Below are 20,681 nucleotides of genomic sequence, written 5' to 3'. Positions count from 1 at the left end.
CCTACTCAAAGACAGAATTTCTGAGTTCTGAGGATAAAACAAACAAACCGCTAGCTGATAGCAACAGAAGCAAAAATATCAAGCTAAAGTTATCTTAAACTGTTTATTTCACTGCTGCAGCAGATTAAGACGATGATTCCTCACTTAGATTGTTGTCTATGCTGTCATCATCCAGTCATCTACCTTGCTGCTTGCTCTGTGTACAACTCACCCTCAGCGACTGACGACATTACGCTTTTGTGCAGCTGTCTATCTTGGCAAATCTCTGTCTTGCAAGTTCTCGTTAATGAAGGACAGGTACCGAAACAAGGTGCTGTTTCATATCACGTGAATCGGTCCTCGGTGGGTACCACGGAATTCGGTCGGTGCCTTAAAAAGTACCGAACTCGGTACCCATCCCTAACCAGAAGTGTGTAATTTCCCTCATTACTATTACTATTCATACAGTGACACTGTGCTGATGAGTTTGTTATATGTAATATTTTAATAAAGTGGAATAGAACCTCTTAGTTAAGTTATTGTAAGCAGAAACACTAAAATATTACGTTTTTCCTTAAATAACATATTTTAACCCAACTTTATGAAAAGGCTCCATGACAGCCAGTCTTTGAGTGGGGCTGGGGTGCTCTGTGATGGCCGCTGTTCAAGTGGGGGAAAGCACCTTGTGGAAGTTTTTTTAATATTCCTGATTATTTGGTGCTCCCCTGGACACTTGGTGCGTGATGCGCGTGGGCGGCGCATCAGAGCTGCTCCCACCGGTGGAGCTGGTGGAAGTTGCTGGGGTGAGGACGGTTTTGACCTCTCTTTTTGAGATGCTGCCCCCATGACCCGGATAAGAGGATGAAAATGGACAGAAGTTAAGGAATTTTAAAATTTTCATTCTAAACGGCTGTGATCCAGTCTGGCTGTTAGCTTGTCAATCTGGTTAGACCTAGTCTCTATTTCTCTACACTGAGGTCCATCTACACCAGTTAAGACGTTTAACTCTTCATGATCTTTCTGGAGAAACTCAATGAACTATACCTTTAGGTAAAAAGTTCTTTCATTTTTTTAGTTTATTACCTTGAGATTTTTTTATTACTCCTTGTCTCTGCTCCAGTGCTGCTGTCCAGCACCCTGCTATCTGAAAACAGGCTGCAGCCCAAATGAAATGACTCTGTCGACTCTCTGAGTCATAACTCTTGGGGCTGTGGACAGTGGCCACACATAAGTGTATAGAAAGTGTAGTTAGGAATGTGACACATGGAAAGCCAGTGTCTGCGGCATTGCTGTCTCTCAGGATGTACCAGCCCAGCAACGAAGCGAGCAGTCCTATTGGCTGTTCTAAACAAGTGTGTCCTGCTGTCCAGAATATGTGGCATGTAGGTGCATATTTTAAATGAGCAATATACACACACACACACACACACACACACACACACACACACACACACACACACACAGGCAACAGTTGTGTTGGGAGAGGTTTTTCTTGCTGCTCCTGTAGAGCAAACACCCACAGATATTTACTACACTTGTTAATCTCACAACCCTCAGCCCCTAAGCCTCGTTCATTCCAGCCGACCCACGGTGCTGTACTGGTTTTTGGTTTCCCACGGGGTGCCTGAGAAAACTGGACAACACATGTGCCATCAACCCCAAGGGAGTTCTGGCCCTGCCTGCACAACCTACGTTGGCTGTGAATGTGTCCGCCTGGGTGTGTTCTCTAAGCTAGTTTGGTGGCAAATCTCTCTGCAATCTGGTTTTTCATCAGCAAAAGTAATTGACGTTTATTTTATTGGATTACGGGAGCAGCCGTTGGTGATTTGTCGTCTCCCTGTGAGAGAACTTTTTCCCCAGCGTCCTCATCAGGTAAATGAAATGGGAAGAGGAGTAAATCTTGTGTATTTTGACTAAAACTACACACCGTTTGATGGGAAGAAGTGTGCAGAGGAAGACTGAAGCACCGCTCTTTTAGCTACACACACAAACATTTTTTAACTCATGTGCCAACTCTTTCCTCTCATACAGAAAACATTTTGATTGATCATCTGTCCACACGAAAAGGTTAACCACAGCCACAAGGAATGTTAATTTAAAGCAACACTAAATAAGTTTCCCTGCTTCTTCCTCCTACTGGTTAAAAGTGGAATTACAACCTTCCTGCCACCAGGGCCGGATTATGATTTCAGGGGCCCCTGGGCACAGTGTGCTTCCTTCCTCCTCTTGACTCCTGTTTCCTTCCTCCTCTTGACTCCTGGCTTCTTCCTCCTCTTTTTGTCTCCTCTTGTTGGTCTCCTCTCTTGCCTTCAGAAAACCTGCTTTCTGGTCTTTTGTAATGAATTAGATTATGTGTTATTTAATGAGCCATAAGGTGTGGGATTCCGTAGGAAATATGAAATCCACCTTACGGATCTGTGAGGTTATTTAAACCAGAAGATTGGAACTTTTTATTGCAGGGATTAGATAACAGCTTCGTATTCACTCAGAGACAACAGAAGAGAGAGAGTCAAGTTTAAAAGTTAAGAATGTTATTACTAACAAGTTAAACTAGACTGACTTTAAAACTAAATGTATGGTGTAACTAAAGTGGATGAGACGGTGGATGGATGACGTGTGATGTCAATCAGAAGCAGCAAATCCGAAAAAAGCGATTAGTTCTGACGGGAACTGAAGGTGTTGTCTTCACATTAAGCTCTGGTTAGGAGATCCATAAACACGAGACACCATTTGCCGGTCTACCTACCTTTCAGGAAGTCCTCTTTAGCTTGACCCTCTCTGGAACCGAGCCGGTAGGAAAAGCTGCGGTTCTGATCAGACCAGTCTGTGAGTTACTTCCGGGTACACGACAGTTTGTTGGCGTCTGGTGAGACCCAAGCCTGGATCTTGATGGTTCAGCTTTTATTCTGAAAGGAACTGTTGCCACAGTTGGAATAGCAACAAATTTTTCAGCTTGTCGTTGGTTCTTTCGGTTAAAGAGTAGAGTTCAGGATTGGCCATTCCGTCACTTTCTCTGGAACGCTTTGAACTGGCGTTAGAGATGACGTGGCATAGTTTTATACTTCGGATGTTATGGTCTATTGTCGAATGAAAAATTACCAAACACCATCAGAACCACGCCTCCGTCAGATCTGTCAGATTCTGATTGGATCAGTGAAAGTAATGTGTCAAGTCTTTTTAACGCTACGTGAAATGAGTCCTGTTGGAACACTTAAAGTCATAGTACTTATTATATTCTATAGGATCATAATAAAGTAATTCATATTTTGATTTCACAGGTCGGTCACGTCTTATTCATTGACTAACACTTTGAAGGATTAGCTTTATTAAAATAGAGTTCTTTGATTAATTAAAAGCAAAGAGTTCATTCTTCGTTCTTCTGTTGAGCTGAAAATAAGCAGGTTAGAAGGAATGCACGAGACCTTGAGACCATATCTCATGCAGACCAGTCTTGATGCAGAGGAGGGAAAAAACACAGTCTTTTCATTCTGTTAAACTTTCTATTAGTAAATTCATTTACAACGTCATCAAAGTCCAGATTCCTGACAAGCTGAGATTCAATAGCCATCAGTGACAGTGCACTGAGGCGCTGTTGAGTTTGTGTTGTTCTCAGTTCAATTTTTATTCTTTCCATTTGTGAAATGATCGTTCCCCTTCACAATTGGTAACTGGAAGAGTTAGAAAAATCCACAGGGTCACAAACACATTAGGGAAGATGGACTGTAGACTATTGTTTAGCCCAAAAACGGTCCTGGCTCTACTTATATTACATTATTTATGTGGACTCTCCGGGGATTATTTAGAGCTGAGAGGCACAGAGCTCTGATCGTTGACGCGCTCCAGACCGATGCGTCCTGAACACGACCTTAGTAACATTATCAAAGTGTCGCACCACAAAAACTAATTTAACGCACGATCATTTATGTCGGCTCATATCCTTTCATGCTTTCTGTGTTTTATTTGTGCCTGATGCGTTTTGCTGCTGCGTAGCGGAGCGCATCACCTGTTTCGTCCTACGGTGACCACCTCACCGGTGCGGTCAACGCGCGGCATGCACTCCGCTATATTTGCCGTCAGGCCTCTCTTCATTGGTCAGTCTGCATGAGACTGACTCTCAACCGCTCTCAACTGATGTTCAAGGTCATAGGCAGCGAAGCATCTGTGCAGTGCAAAAGCCCGGGTGGACAGTTTGTTTAATATAAAGCGGGAGATTACAGATACAGTATTTTGCTCGTGCCCTTGCTGCCCTGGGCCTGGGCCCTTTAGAGTTCGTGGACCCCTGGGCAATTGCCCAGTTGCCCGTATGGTTAATCCGGCCTTGCCTGCCACCTCCTGCATTAGCTGGAGCTAACCACAAGCTAACGCTAACAGGAGCCATTTGGTACTGGTAATGTTTTTAGTATTTTCTGCATTTAACTCGGTTCATGCTCCAACACATTACTGAAATGAGACCATTGGGTTCAAACTAAATAACAAACTAGACCAAATATATAATTTCATGTTATTTACTTATATTTCTGATATTTGTATCAGTTTTTAAATCTCACCCCTGTTAATTTAAATACAATCAAATAGGCCTAATTATAATTTAATAACTTAATCTCCTTCATTAAATTTTTTAAGAGAGGACATACTGGTGTCACGTTCTGAGGATGTTAGGACCCAAATATGCAGTTACCCAGGATGACACGAGGCAGAGATGATGAAAAAGTAAAATTCTTTATTTTGAAGGCGGAACAAAAGTAAATCCAGGCAGCGAGCCAGAAGTCCAAAATTCCAGATAAGCTCTGGAGATCAAAAACTCTAGAAAGTCCAAGGGGCAAAGAACACTGGTAATCCAAACGAGACGAGACTGACAGAATAACAAACATTCAATGGACCGACAAGAACACAGAGACAGACAGGGCTTAAATACGCTGGGAGAAGTGATTAGGGAAAATGGGAGCAGGTGTGTGAAGTGAGAGCTGGAGGGAAGACAGGTGAACCTAATAATCAAAATGGGCAAACAGAAACAGAGGAGGGCCAAATAAACCTAAGAAACTCTAAGACACCAAAACTAAATCTAAAGGCTGCGGGAAGGACTAATACACACACACCAAGGCACTAATATATAAACGGGAAAGGGGAATGGACAAGCACACACACACACAGAACAACACACACACACACACACAAACACACAAACTGAGCAGGAGACTGGATCTCACACACACACGTTGAGCTGGGGACAAGGAAGCTGGGGACTACAAGGACACAGAATGTAAACGAGACCTGGAGGACCTGGGGAAGAATGAGATGACACAAAACCTGGGAGGACTAGACTTAAAGGACTATAAACATAAGACACTAAACTGACACGCAGAAAAAGGACACATGAGGGCGCCAAAGAGCTACAGCATAAGACACACAACAGGGATACAGACAAGGACACATGAGGGCGCTAAAGGGCTACAACACAAGGGGAGAACATGGAGTGGAGCACAAGAGGAGCTGGGGAACAAAGAGACACAAGAGGGAATCTAGAGAGGGATGGAGGACACCAGGAGACACATGGGGAAGACAGACGCAGACCATGACAGTACCCCCCCCTCTAAGGGCGGATACCAGACGACCATAAGACAGACAAACACCACAAGCAAAAGACAAGACCAAAACCAGACACGAAACAACCAGAGGGAGGGAGAGGAGGGAGCAAACAAAACACAACCCAAAAAGGGGCGGGCGAGGAGGGAACAGAAGAGTCTGGGGGGCCGGCGACGGGGAACCAGGAGCTGGGACTGTAGGAGTCTGGGGGGCCGGCGACGGGGAACCAGGAGCCTGGACTGTAGGAGTCTGGGGGGCCGGCGACGGGGAACCAGGAGCCTGGACTGTGTCAGCCTGGGGGGCCGGCGACGGGGAACCAGGAGCCGGGACTGTGGGAGTCTGGGGGGCCGGCGACGGGGAACCAGGAGCCTGGACTGTAGGAGTGTGGTGATAGGGGAAACTGGACCAAGACTAAGACTGAGAGGGAAAACTGGACCAAGACTAAGACTGAGAGGGGAAACTGGACCAAGACTAAGACTAAGAGGGGACACAGGACCAAGACTAAAACTAAGAGGGGACACAGGATCAAGACTAAGACTAAGAGGGGACACAGGATCAAGACCAAGACTAAGAGGGGACACAGGATCACTACCGACAGGGGACACTGGACAAAGACCATGACTAAGAGGGGACACAGGACCACTACCAACAGGGGACTCTGGACAAAGACCATGACTAAGAGGGGACACAGGACAACTACTAACAGGGGACTCTGGACAAAGACCACGACTACGAGGGGACACAGACTGGGGAACTTCAGACTGGGGAACTTGAGGGGGCGTAGACTGGGGAACTTCAGACAGGGGAACTTGAGGGGACGTAGACTGGGGAACGTCAGACTGGGGAACTTGAGGGGACGTAGACTGGGGAACTTCAGACTGGGGAACTTGAGGGGACGTAGACTGGGGAACGTCAGCCTGGGGAACTTGAGGGGACGTAGACTGGGGAACGTCAGCCTGGGGAACTTGAGGGGACGTAGACTGGGGAACTTCAGACTGGGGAACTTGAGGGGACATAGACTGGGGAACTTCAGACTGGGGAACTTGAGGGGACATAGACTGGGGAACGTCAAACTGGGAGGCTTGAAGTGACTGGAAGGCTTGAGGTGACTGGAAGGCTAGAGACTGGGAGGCTTGAGGTGACTGGAAGGCTAGAGACTGGGAGGCTTGAGGTGACTGGAAGGCTAGAGACTGGGAGGCTTGAGGTGACTGGAAGGCTTGAGGTGACTGGGAGGCTAGAGACTGGGAGGCTAGAGACTGGGAGGCTAGAGACTGGGAGGCTTGAGGTGACTGGAGGGCTTGAGGTGACTGGAGGGCTTGAGGTGACTGGAAGGCTAGAGACTGGGAGGCTTGTGACTCGGGAGGCTGGGAGACTTGAACACTCGAGATGGGAACACTTGAGGCTTGGGGAACTGGAACACGTGTGGGGAGACTTGAGACAGAGATGTCCGCTTCAGAGCAGGAGGGGGCGACGTCGGCTTCAGAGCCGGGCGAGTCTGCTTCAGAGCCGGAGGGGGCGACGTCGGCTGCAGAGCCGGGCGCGTCTGCTTCAGAGCCAGAGGGGGCGACGTCGGCTTCAGAGCCGGGCGCGTCTGCTTCAGAGCCGGAGGGGGCGACGTCGGCTTCAGAGCCGGAGGGAGCGCCGTCTGTTTCAGAGCCGGAGGGGGCGCCGTCTGTTTCAGAGCCGGAGGGGGCGCCTTCTGCTTCAGAGCCGGAGGGGGCGCCGTCTGTTTCAGAGCCGGAGGGGGCGCCGTCTGTTTCGGAGCCGGAGGGGGCGCCGTCTGCTTCGGAGCCGGAGGGGGCGCCGTCTGCTTTGGGGCCCGGGGACGTGGGAGCACCGTCTGCTTCGGGGCCGGAGGGAGCGACGTCTGCTTCGGGGCCCGGGGACGTGGGAGCGTCTGCTTCGGGGCCCGGGGACGTGGGAGCGTCTGCTTCGGGGCCCGGGGACGTGGGAGCGTCTGCTTCGGGGCCCGGGGACGTGGGAGCGTCTGCTTCGGGGCCCGGGGACGTGGGAGCGTCTGCTTCGGGGCCCGGGGACGTGGGAGCGTCTGCTTCGGGGCCCGGGGACGTGGGAGCGTCTGCTTCGGGGCCCGGGGACGTGGGAGCGTCTGCTTCGGGGCCCGGGGACGTGGGAGCGTCTGCTTCGGGGCCCGGGGACGTGGGAGCGTCTGCTTCGGGACTCGAGCCGGGTACGTCTGCTTCGGGGCTCGAGCCGGGTACGTCTGCTTCGGGGCTCGAGCCAGGTACGTCTGCTTCGGGGCTCGAGCCGGGTGGCGTCCGCTTCTGGACCACCGCTGAGGCGAGGTGCGATGCGTCCACCTGGACCACCGCTGAGGCGAGGTGCGATGCGTCCACCTGGACCACCGCTGAGGCGAGGTGCGATGCGTCCACCTGGACCACCGCTGAGGCGAGGTGCGATGCGTCCACCTGGACCACCGCTGAGGCGAGGTGCGATGCGTCCACCTGGACCGCCGCTGAGGCGAGGTGCGATGCGTCCACCTGGACCACCGCTGAGGCGAGGTGCGATGCGTCCACCTGGACCACCGCTGAGGCGAGGTGCGATGCGTCCCCTTGGACCACCGCTGAGGCGAGGTGCGATGCGTCCCCTTGGACCACCGCTGAGGCGAGGTGCGATGCGTCCCCTTGGACCACCGCTGAGGTGAGGTGTGACTCAGACGCAGGTCTCCGAGTAGGGGCCTCTGAGATAGGCGGCACCACTCTGGCCTCAGTAGAGTGCTGGTGATGGCGTTGTCGTCTACGATGAGCACGACTCCTAGGAGGTGCGGGGGTGACTTCAACAGGTGCGGAGGAAGTGATACAGCCCACCGGAGATGAAGTGGTGGCGCTGTCAGAACCTGGTGAGGGTGTGGTGGTGTACTCCATCTGAGAAGCTGAGGTGGCATCAACATGCATAGGAGAGATTGAAATGAATCCGGTTCTGATGGTCTGAGATGGGGAGTTGATGCAGTCCGGATCAGGTGAGGGTGTGGCGGTGTGACCCATCTGAGATGCTGAGGTGGCATCAGCGACTGGTGGAGGAGGATCTCGGCCAAAAGTGCGGAGGAGCAATGCAGCAAAGTCCCAAAAAGACACAGCCTTAAGATCCTCTATGTCGAACCGGTCAGCAACCCACCGCATGGCTTTACCCCTCAACCAGAGCACCATATACGACACCTTGTTGAACTCTGAAGATTCCAAGTCCAAACAACGGGCACAGTCCCGAATGAAACCCATACAAAGGTCTGGATCACCGTCATAATAGAACATCTCCTGTGTACCTGGAGTTCCTGCTGGGTCCTGTTCTGGTCGGTCCATTCTGTCACGTTCTGAGGATGTTAGGACCCAAATATGCAGTTACCCAGGATGACACGAGGCAGAGATGATGAAAAAGTAAAATTCTTTATTTTGAAGGCGGAACAAAAGTAAATCCAGGCAGCGAGCCAGAAGTCCAAAATTCCAGATAAGCTCTGGAGATCAAAAACTCTAGAAAGTCCAAGGGGCAAAGAACACTGGTAATCCAAACGAGACGAGACTGACAGAATAACAAACATTCAATGGACCGACAAGAACACAGAGACAGACAGGGCTTAAATACGCTGGGAGAAGTGATTAGGGAAAATGGGAGCAGGTGTGTGAAGTGAGAGCTGGAGGGAAGACAGGTGAACCTAATAATCAAAATGGGCAAACAGAAACAGAGGAGGGCCAAATAAACCTAAGAAACTCTAAGACACCAAAACTAAATCTAAAGGCTGCGGGAAGGACTAATACACACACACCAAGGCACTAATATATAAACGGGAAAGGGGAATGGACAAGCACACACACACACAGAACAACACACACACACACACACAAACACACAAACTGAGCAGGAGACTGGATCTCACACACACACGTTGAGCTGGGGACAAGGAAGCTGGGGACTACAAGGACACAGAATGTAAACGAGACCTGGAGGACCTGGGGAAGAATGAGATGACACAAAACCTGGGAGGACTAGACTTAAAGGACTATAAACATAAGACACTAAACTGACACGCAGAAAAAGGACACATGAGGGCGCCAAAGAGCTACAGCATAAGACACACAACAGGGATACAGACAAGGACACATGAGGGCGCTAAAGGGCTACAACACAAGGGGAGAACATGGAGTGGAGCACAAGAGGAGCTGGGGAACAAAGAGACACAAGAGGGAATCTAGAGAGGGATGGAGGACACCAGGAGACACATGGGGAAGACAGACGCAGACCATGACAACTGGAGGATTTACTGTCATTTTAATTTGCACCAACGTCATGTCTGTCAGTCAAATAAACACACATGGCTCTTAGAGCTGGACACGAACTGCATCCGCTATTAGGATGAGAGGGCCTGTCAGCATGCTGAAGTGTCAGAAGTAGTTTACCACAAAGCTGGCTTCTGGGGCCTGCAGTTGATTTACGGTGGTGTGGCTACCCCAAGCTCGTTTGACGGTACCATAACGTTTCAGCCACTGAAACATATGTAACTTTTGAGGGAAATTATTTATTTGTTTTAAATTGACTCCTCCTTGTTGCAGTTATTGAAATGCAAATGATGCTGAGCTGTGAGCAGAAGTGCAGATGGAGTTGAGTACCTGCAGCCCCTCAGGCTCCCTCTTCGTTCAGCCTTTCCTCAAGGCGCTACATCAACAAACAAACTTATTAAAAACAGATTTTCTGTGTGTTTTTTTCATTTATTTTATCACTTTATCCATATATTTAAAAACATCTATTACATTGAAATTTTAGACCTAAAAAGGTTTCTTTACAGTTTGAGGTGAGGATGAAAAACAATGACGTACTGCTTAGAGGACCAGAATTTCTTGGTAGCTATTTAATCTGTGACCTCAAAACTATTCACCTCCACGCACGCAGCCAACATCACCTCTGTCTCCACGATGATGATCTTCTGCTGGTGTGTGTAGAATACTAAACACTGTGTATTGAAGCAGAGCTTCTTGAATATGAGTCGCTGAAGATCCTGAGACAGGAGTAGGTGATGCCTCCATGTACTATTCCTAGTTTGAAAGTAAGACTAAATATGAAATCCAAACACCAGAGCTCAGGTGGACAAAGCTCTAGTGAACCTATATGGGGCTAAAGTCAACTCTCACTCAGATTTCCTTAAAGACCACCATCATAGCTAAAGTCTCCTTCCAGGAGGGTGAAATGGCATTGGCCTTGGACCATTCTGGATCACTGGTTTTCTGTAGGAAAAGCAGGTCTCCTGTGTGTGTGTGAGTGTGTGATGGCCCTGTCACCATGAGCTGAATACATTATTTTTAATTGTTCCTGATGGCTCAGCAGGGCTGTGAAGTGTTACATGTCTGTTGAGGCTTTGTTTCAAACCCAAATGAGAAGTGCAACCCTATGCTGCTGTTTTTTTTTTTACTTAATGTATTTAATGCTGCAGAAAGCAACACATTGATGTATTAATTCCATTTTAAGTATCTAAACCAGGGATCACCAACCTTTGTGAAGATGAGAGCTACTTCATGGGTGCTGAGCCATTTGAAGGGCTACCAGGCTGATACAACACCGGAGTAACTGGAGTAGATCAGAGTTAAAACTAAACTTCATGTACAATAAAATAATACTGAAGTTTTTACATCTGTATTAATGCATTTGTTATTAAAAAGATGGCAGCCTGTGTGACTTGTGCTATTTAAAGAGAAAGCCAGTGGGAAGCACCGGGTTGATGACCCCTGCTCTAAACCAGTTCTAGTTAAGTCAAACACATGACGCATATTTGAGTTAAACACTGCTGTTGTGTGAATTTGGTCACCTTTGGATCACACAGAAGAGTAGAGCCAGATTTCAGCGTCCGAGCCAAAAGCCTGGATTGACTCATTTTCTCTTTGATCAGTGTTCAGACTCAGATTGAGTCAACTTCAAAAGCAGCTCACTCTTCAGTTTAGGATCTGTTAGACATGAGTAGTCGAGAAGAGAGTGTTGTCTTGAACATGATTACCATTACCAACACCATTCGAGGCTTTAAACCACCCACAGTTGAGTCGTATCCACTTAAAAAGCTTTAGCTTCCTTGTCTTTCTCACAGTTGTTGTAAAAATGCCACAGACACACTCCTCCTGTTTTCTACTAGAGATGGAAGCTTCATTTACTCATCAGACCCTTTCACTATGCTTGACTATTGTAATAGACTCGTGACTTACTGGTTATTACTACTAGCACAGCAAAGCCATGAAGTAAAATGCACAAAGAAATGCACAAAAAAGTCTTAAAACCTTTTTTTATTTTCTGTGACGTAAACTAGACACATTTCCCAGTCTATGAACTCACCATTCATGCTCGCAGTCACAGATCTTTTATGTGGAATTTACTTTTCTAGAATCTTAATTTTGGTTGATCATAATTTGAAATAAAAGTCTTATTTGTTCTGTTAGTTATAGTTTTGTGAGATAAATTAGAAGTGGGATCAGCAGATCAAAGCTTAAATCCAGACTCAGCAATAAGGTCATCGTAACTTTTAGTACCAAAATAACACACTACTTATGTTAGAGTATTACATCTGGGGGTGCGACAATCTATCGGCCCCGATTTTTTTCAAGATCGGTGATCATCCAAAAACTGCAATCAGTGCACCCGTAGTTAATGTTAAAGCAAATCATTGCTAGAATAGGTTTTTTTTTTTGGACAAGTGGGTCCAAACAGGTACAAACTTTTTATTTTCAAAATTAGAAAATTGAAAGTCTAAAGGATGAAATATGATCTTGTAGCTCAAACAGCAATGCTAAATGTGTTCATTTATATTTGAGAACATTACCTCATGTCCAGTTGAATCCTAATTGTTTCATGAGTATTCATGTTGGTTTTCTCAATAAAAGGAAATTGAAACATTGATGTGATCTGCTTTTAGTTAAGACAAAATCGGTATCGGCAAGTCAGGATTTTCTCAAGATCTGTAATCGAGCTACAACTGCAAACGGTGCACCCCTAATTACCACCTACGTCCTGATTAACTGCTGTTCAGCGTTGCAGCCCTAACAATCAATGGGTTCACCATGCTTTTATTTAAAACCATCACAAGACAATTTTGGACTCATGTGCTTTTTGTTTGATTTTACATGGATAATAAATACAAAATCCTACCAGATGCCACCTTGAGACTCTGCAGAAATCTGAGCATAAGTTGTTTAAATGGAGAAAGCAGTGGAAGAAGGCAACTCGCTTCACTCTGCTAATGTAAATGTATATAGACATAGCAAACGCTGCTGCGAGGAAGGTGTCTCTGGGACCTTCGGCCCAACAGCAGACTCAAGGGGATGTGTTGTTCCATTAGGAGCCAATGGGGATGTTTATTGCCTGTCTTTCACCTTTTGGCCTGTGTGTGTGTGTGTGTGTGTGTGTGTGTGTGTGTGTGTGTGTGTGTGTGTGTGTGTGTGTGTGTGTGTGTGTGTGTGTGTGTGTGTGTGTGTGTGTGTGTGTGTGTGTGTGTGTGTGTGTGTGTGTGTTGTCTGCCTGTTAGCAAGATCTCATGCACAACTGGACATATTTTAATGAAATTCTCAGAAGTCCTCACTAGATGTAAATCCGCAACCTGATCCAGTGGCCGTCATTGCTGATTGATGTTAGCAAACACAAACATGGCTTTAGTTCAGTCGGTCTAACAGATATTGAGCTGAAAGGTGATGCATTTCCACCTCAAACCCCTGCTGATAACGGGTCACACGAGCTCTCGCGATGGCAGTGGGATGGTGTATACGCTGGTTTCTGGACTCCGGTATGAAAGGCAAAGACATCTTCAACTTTGATGTAATCTCTTTTTTTTATCTTGCTTTTGTCTTCATCCCAGTCAGGAGATGATTGCCATTTTCCTTTTCCTGCTCCTTTGATGGTTGTTGTCTTCACGCCTCAGTTGTGTCTTTGATGTGTTCAGATGCTCATGCGGGTGTTTTAGATGCTGATTGGTTAGAAAGCTTTTCTTTCTCAGGCCTCCAGTTTCTTTTTTATTCTTCAGGCATTTTGATTATCACAAAGCATCCAGCCTCCTCTGGAGTTGAAAGGTCACATGCAAACTCCTTCCATTACTGCACTTTGGCAGCGAGAGCCACTTTGACTTGAACAACTTAGACCCAACTTTTTGACAAGCTATTTGCTTTCCTCTTCCAGTTAAAGATTCAGGGTTACACAAGCGATAAAACAGGCTAGTAAACAATGTTTATAAGCACTTTGTGGTTACTCGTTACTCCCATTCAATTAACCAGTGTGTGTGTGTGTGTCCTTAATTAGACTTCCCCTTGGTGACATTTCCCTCCCACGCTGTCAGCTTCCAGACTGCCAAGTGCACTCCGTTTTTTTCCTTTGGTCTGTCTACCTTGGCTTCATCACACCATGGACAAAAATATACAAACCTTTGAGAAGCAAAAACATTTTTTATTGGATGTTGGCGTTGGTTGCCCGTGCTTTCCTTTGAGTCTTTATATAAAGTTTTATTTTGTGTCTGTTTCCTGCCAAAGCTATGATGATCCATCCCACTACTGTTCACCAGAGCCTTCTGAGAAATTGGCAGCTCTTTTTAGATTTACTTTGATGTTTTTGTCCTCTACCACAAAATAAACCACTGAAAAGAAAGCATGAGCATAACTAACACTGGTGTTTGAGTTTTAACCAGTTTGCTTGATGGGGTTTAGAAAGAGATCACTGTTGAGGTAAATAAAAGCTCAGATTGATAAAAATGTCTTCATTGTGTGAAAAACTGCCATTTATTCTTAGAAATTAGAAAATTGTATCATTCATTTTAGGGATGTCCCCATGCCGATCCCGAGATCGGATAGGGATGATTTTTTTCATATATTTCAGTGATCTGCAATTAAAAGTGACGAGTCTTGCTGATCTCCCGGAATATACTATGAGCATGTTAGCATATGATACTTCCAGGGGAAAACTCCTGTGTAGGGCTCCTTTTTCTGTGGGATATTCTCGCCCTGTTTACGGTTGGGGTTTCCAAAAGAAGCCAACCAAATGGATGACGACTCAAGCATCGATTTACATTTCTCAAAATGTTTGGGTCACTTACCGATTTGCTCTGCGCTACTGCCGGCTCACGTGAGTTTAATTCTTTCCAAGGAAACCTCAGAGTCTCCTGAGCTTGTTCATCCTCGTCTCCGTAAAAAAACATCAGGCTGTCGGTGGTCTTGCAGCAGCTGGGTCAGCGCTGAAAGCGCGTCCATTTTGTTGGGGAGAGAGCGGACATTTCCCATAATCATGAAGGGTAGATATAGTTTTTATCTCAGTTCCTTCTCCAGAGCTTAATTCTGGAGGCAGAACCGGGTTTTTGTTGAGAGAGAGCCAGCGTAAGCAGCACCCACATTTGGTTCCTGCTATAAACAATCGATTCATGCGCGGAGCTGCAGGAGTTTCACAGTGCCCTCCTAGAAAGTTCCACAACCAGTAAAAAATAACACTGTTGCCTCTCCTGGAGATTACGTCCTGCACTGCAGCAGCCGACGTTTCCCGTGGCAAAGTGCGAGCTGAAGTAAGAGAGCTAGCATTAGCTGTGCCCACCACAAAGAGAAAATTACAGGTTAATTTTTTTCTAATTCATATAAAATGCTGTTCAAAAATACTATTTGAAATGCTTATTGTGGATATTTCATTTTAAAATACACAACAGCACAGTTCCCTTTCAGCCGATTCACTTGGTAGCTACAACACGTATAGTATGGGATATCATGCCCTCGCGTGGTCTGACTGAAGACACCTTTAATTGCGTGTGACGTATGGGGCAGGGTCCATCTGCTTATAAATACCCCTACTCACACATCATGCTCCAGTTCTTACGCTCTTCACCTCGCTGGAACACCTCCCACTCAAACTGTGCTAGCTAGCTACCGTTAGTTAGCACTCTTCTTCGCTGTGTTTTTTTTGGAGCTAGCTTAACTGTTCGTGTTGAACTAGACCGCTGCCTGCTGATAAGTGTGCCTACTCGCCGAGCGCTAGCACCGTTAAACCTCCTGGTGTCACTCCATCAACATGGAAAGCAGAAATGGCAGCCAAGTAAACCTTGATTGTGGAGAAAGATAGACCCCCGTCCACCATGCGTAAATGTGTGTGGTATGTTTGCTTAATAACGTAAATTCAGCTTTAATAATTGTCATTCCGTATCAAATCTGCTGATTTTAGAAGCATTAATGTCAGTATATCGGTATCGGCAAATATCAGTTATAGGCCATAACCGTGATCTTAACATCGAATATCGGTATTGGCCCAAAAATTTCATATTGGTGCATCACTAAAAATAACTCTTAAAAGGTCTCAGGAAGCTGGGGGCTGATGATGTGAGAGAGGCCACCCCTCTATTCAGTGTTGGTGGCCATCCGAGGCACGGTTCTGAATAATTGATCAAAGCATAAAAGGTGGAGCAGAGATATGTGTCGAGGAGGAATCTTGGGGGGGAAAGCACAGAGAAATGGACTTTTTGACGTCAGAATTAGTTGGGGTATCATGTTTGGAGGGTCAAGTGGGAGTAAGTGGGTGTGAGAGCAGAACAAGGGAAAGTGAGCATTCATTTCAATACACTGGGTGTTGCTCAGACTAATGTTAGAATCAGTCATCAAGCAGAATTGTACAAGGCTTTGTCTTACGTCTTATTTCTGATTGTTTGTAGGTGCCCCTGGTTGACGAAGGTCATCTCTCCAGCTGTGCCTCTCTACAATGGCCTTGTCTTCCTCTTCGTCTTGGCCAACTTCAGCATGGCAACCTTCATGGACCCGGGGATTTACCCCAGAGGTCTGTACACGTCTGACCACAACTACATTCAGCTGTTTTCTCAACATATAATCTGGGAAATTATTTTCAGTCCGTGTGCTCATCTGAATCTGAGCGAGCTCTCAGGGAGATCTATTGAAGCTTCAGGCCACAGAACACAAGTGATTCACTGGTCTGTGATCAGCCTCCTGAAGAACGGTTGTGGAAGTTGCATAAGACTCCACGATGACCATCACTGAATTGTTCAGCTTGTCAAACAGCACACGCGTTTTCAGAAAACCCATTCCTGAAATCTCAGCGGATAAACCGAAAATAAAAACCTGCAATTGGTTTTACCTTTCACGTGTATCTGCGTGGGGTGAAAAGAGGTTTGAGAGTTTTTCATTTCTGTTCACATTAGTTCAACATTTTTCCTTTTTAAATAAATTTTTACTAATTTTATGTCAGATGATGCTCCAGATAAGGAACGTAGATTTTTGTTTAAAAACAGTTTAAGCCTGATGTGTAAAAAACATAGTAGCCGTGTGTGTGTGTGTGTGTGTGTGTGTGTGTGTGTGTGTGTGCGTGTGCGTGTGCGTGTGCGTGTGCGTGTGTGTGTGCGTGTGCGTGTGCGTGTGTGTGTGTGTGTGTCAGGAGGCTCGTAGTGCCATTCCATAAATCAGAATCAGAAAAGGTTTATTGCCGTTGTCAGTGAACAAACAATTCACAAACTAGGAACTTGTTTCGGTACTAATGTGCTACATATAACCTGAATAATAAATTTCAAAAATAGAATAAAGTAGAATAAAATATAATAAACTAGCATAAAACTTTGCTATAAAAAAGGCAGGTAATGGTAACATGGCCGATAACGTGACGTTATGTCAAGTACCGAAGACGAGCATGGTTGTGTGTTTATAAGCTGTTCACAAGTCTAACGGCAGATGGAAAGAAGCTGTTCTTATGGCGGGAGGTTCTGGTCTGGATGGACCGTAACCTCCTGCCTGAGGGAAGCGGCTCAAAAAGTCTGTGACCCGGGTGAGAAGGGTCAGCTGCTATCCGACCTGCACGCCCCCGAGTTTTGGAGACGTACAGGTCCTGGAGAGATGGAAGGCTGCAGCCAATCACCTTCTCGGCAGAGCGCACAATGCGCTGCAGTCTATGTTTGTCCCTCACTGTGGCTCCAGCGTACCACACAGCGATGGAGGAGGTGAGGATGGACTCAATGATGGCCGTGTAAAACTGCACCATAATCTGGGCCGGCAGCTTGTCCTTTTTCAACTGCCGCAGAAAGTACATCCTCTGCTGGGCCTTTTTGATCAGGGAGCTGATGGATGGCTCCCACCTAAGGTCGTGGGTGATGGTGGTTCCGAGGAAGCGGAAGTAGTCCACAGTGGTGACGGGGGTGTCCATCAGGACGAGGGGGAGAGATGGGGCTGTGACTTTCCTGAAGTCCACAATCATCTCCACTGTCTTCTGAGCATTGAGCTCATTGATTATTACCGTGTATAATCGCAGCGCTTCAGCTGACCTTCACGTGAGCAATCCTCATCTGGGCCAGGAGCTCTCTGAAAGTTGCAGGAGTGTGATCATAAAACATAAAAACCAGAATTAAGGCAACAATGTGTTTCAGAGAGTTGAACTATAAATGCTGATGCTTGACAGTGTTCTGCCATGAAGAGCTGTGAACGATCTGTTTGTTTGTGGGCTTGGCACGGTGTTTACCTTTAAAATCTGTTTGAATCTGTGTAAAAGGCACAAAAACGGAGCCTTCTCCTGCTATGGAACATCTTATTTCAATACTCCTCCTGAGTTTCTGTCATGCACCTCCTTTTATGTATTATTATCATTATTTTGTATGTTTGTGTCTGTGCCTAGCTCTCCCTGTAGTTATTATAACACCATTTTTGAATTTCCCTTTGATCAGGTGGAAGACCTTTTTTCTTAATTTCTGCTGCAGCTCCTGAGCAAAATCGCTAAAAATAACATGGACAGTACAAATGTAGTGTTTTTAATGCCATAGCTTGAAGGTTGTTGCATTTTAGACCAGATAAAACCACTAACAGCACTGTGGCGGAAAGTTTTACCTCCACATTGTGCATGTGGGGAAATAAAACCTGGCAGCTTGAGCGGTACATCATGTTCCCATTAAACTGATAATGTTCAGAACAGATTGAAGCGCTCACTCCTATAGAAATGTTCGTTTCTCAGTGTGTTTGCAGTCTCTGGAGACGGGGTTGAGTATCACTCAAGGCTCTCCCCTGCTGTCCTTATGAAGAAAGAATCATAAATCAAACCCTTACATATCTTTATGTCCGTCTCTGCCTTCCATAAAAAACGTTTTTCTTACACGTATTTGCATTTGCGCTCAGCTAACGTGCTTGGTGTGTGTGTGTGTGTGTGTGTGTTGTGTGTTGTGTGTGTGTGTGTGTGTGTGTGTGTGTGTGTGTGTGTGTGTGTGTGTGTGTGTGTGTGTGTGTGTGTGTGTGTGTGTGTGTGTGTGTGTGTGTGTGTTTTACAGCTGACGAGGATGAGGACAAGGACGATGATTTCCGAGCACCGCTTTACAAAAACGTGGAGATCAAAGGCATCCAGGTCCGGATGAAGTGGTGTGCCACCTGCCACTTCTACAGGCCGCCTCGCTGCTCCCACTGCAGTGTGTGTGACAACTGTGTGGAGGTGTGTGAACACAAATGCACCAGAGCAGAAACACAATGTTTATCATTTAAATATCCATCAGGATTACAGCGAAGGTTGGGCCAGTAGGATTTTTCTCACCAAAATTACACTTTTAATGAAGTGGATGGATTTGGCATTTTTGATGAGTGTTTTTTTTTCTGCCCAGAAATATAAGATTTAATGGATTTTATGTCAAGAAAAGAGTCAGAATAAAAATGTGTCTTTGCTGGTGTAAACAAAAGCTCCCGACAGTTGTAAAAGAAAATATTAACAGTATTAGTTTGATAAACCAAAACTGGCTTTACACTAAATAATGAGCATAAGGGTTTTATTACACAACCAGAGAGTTTTACAGTGTTTCTGGTTTCTTCTAAATTACAATTAGAAAATATGCATGACAATAAAATAGTTCAATAAATACAAGAGAATGGTCATAGAGCCTATTTTTGTTTAATTTAGATTAATTTCCTTAAAGCAATGAAAACAAGTATTTTTGATTAACTGAGGGACAGCAGTAGTTCAGGAGGTAGAGCAGGTTGTCCAGTCACTCTGGAAGGTTGCAGGTTCGATCCCGGCTCCCACCATAGTATGCTGTCACTGGGCAAGACGCTTAACCTGCCTTGCCTGCTGGTGGTGGTTGGAGGGACAGATGGTGCCTGATTGTGTTGTGAAGCACCTTGGCGGGTTGTAGAACCCTAAGAAGGCACTATACAAATACAGGCTATTTTGTAAGGCACTACTATTGAGCTACAGTACAGGCCAAACGTTTGGACACACCTTCTCATTCAATGTGTTGTCTTTATTTTCATGACCATTTGGTAGATTCTCACTGAAGGCATCAAAACTATGAAAATTTCACCAAGATCTTGCACTGATGATGGTAGAGTCTGACCGCTGCACAAAGCCTTCTCCAGCACATCCCAAAGATTCTCAATGGGGTTAAGGTTTGGACTCTGTGGTGGCCGATCCATGTGAGAAAATGATGTCTCATGCTCCCTGAACCACCCTTTCACTATCTGAGCCTGATGAATCCTGGCATTGCCATCTTGGAATATGGCCGTGCCGTCAGGGAAGATAGAATAACCCGGTCATTCAGGATGTTCAGGTAGTCAGCTGACCTCATTCTTGGAGCACATCCTGTTGCTGAACCTAGACCTGACCACCTGCAGCAACCCCAGATCATAGCACTGCCCCCACAGGCTTGTACAGGCACTAAGCATGATGGGTGCATCACTTCACCTGCCTCTCTTCCTGCCCTGATGCACCATCACTCTGGAACAGGTCCATCTGGACTCATCAGACCAGTTTTTAATGCGCTGCACAGTTCTTAACCCAGTGTTAGTCATTTCTGCACCTCCTTAGATGTTTTCTCTGCTTGATGCCAATGATCTGACATGTAGACCAACATCTTTTCCATGACCACCAGATGTGTTTTTCCACATGGTTGTGAGATGATAATAATGATGATAATGACAATGAGAGGCGACTCATTGCACCAGTTGGGTTAAATAACTTGTTGTCGGCTGAAAGATAATCACCCATGCAGTATTCATCCAATCGGAGTCTCCTACCTGCTTGCTTATTTAAAACCAGGTGGCTGGGTGGTGTATACACAGGATAATTATCCAGCTTAAAGATTTATGTCCTGTTTAGCTCCAGTTTTCAAACAAATATCTTCAAGTTCTAAGCAAGGTCAATTTTATTTAATACTA

The 20,681-nt window shown here is 46.0% G+C and overlaps 1 protein-coding gene across 1 annotated transcript in view; it reads left to right on the top strand.

Annotated features, from left to right (window-relative positions):
- zdhhc8b (zinc finger DHHC-type palmitoyltransferase 8b) overlaps nucleotides 1–20,681 on the top strand; it is a 76,879-nt gene that overhangs the window by 46,540 nt on the left and 9,658 nt on the right. Inside the window, exons 2-3 of the mRNA XM_015971991.3 lie at nucleotides 16,211–16,332; nucleotides 18,812–18,969. Of these exons, the coding sequence (XP_015827477.1) occupies nucleotides 16,211–16,332; nucleotides 18,812–18,969 (280 nt within the window). The remainder of the gene's footprint in view (nucleotides 1–16,210; nucleotides 16,333–18,811; nucleotides 18,970–20,681) is intronic.

The sequence above is a fragment of the Nothobranchius furzeri genome, chromosome 17, assembly GCF_043380555.1.
Source record: "Nothobranchius furzeri strain GRZ-AD chromosome 17, NfurGRZ-RIMD1, whole genome shotgun sequence".
Classification (NCBI taxonomy): domain Eukaryota; kingdom Metazoa; phylum Chordata; class Actinopteri; order Cyprinodontiformes; family Nothobranchiidae; genus Nothobranchius; species Nothobranchius furzeri.
Note: the sequence above shows the minus strand (reverse complement) of the source record. Positions and strands in the feature narration are given on the sequence as shown.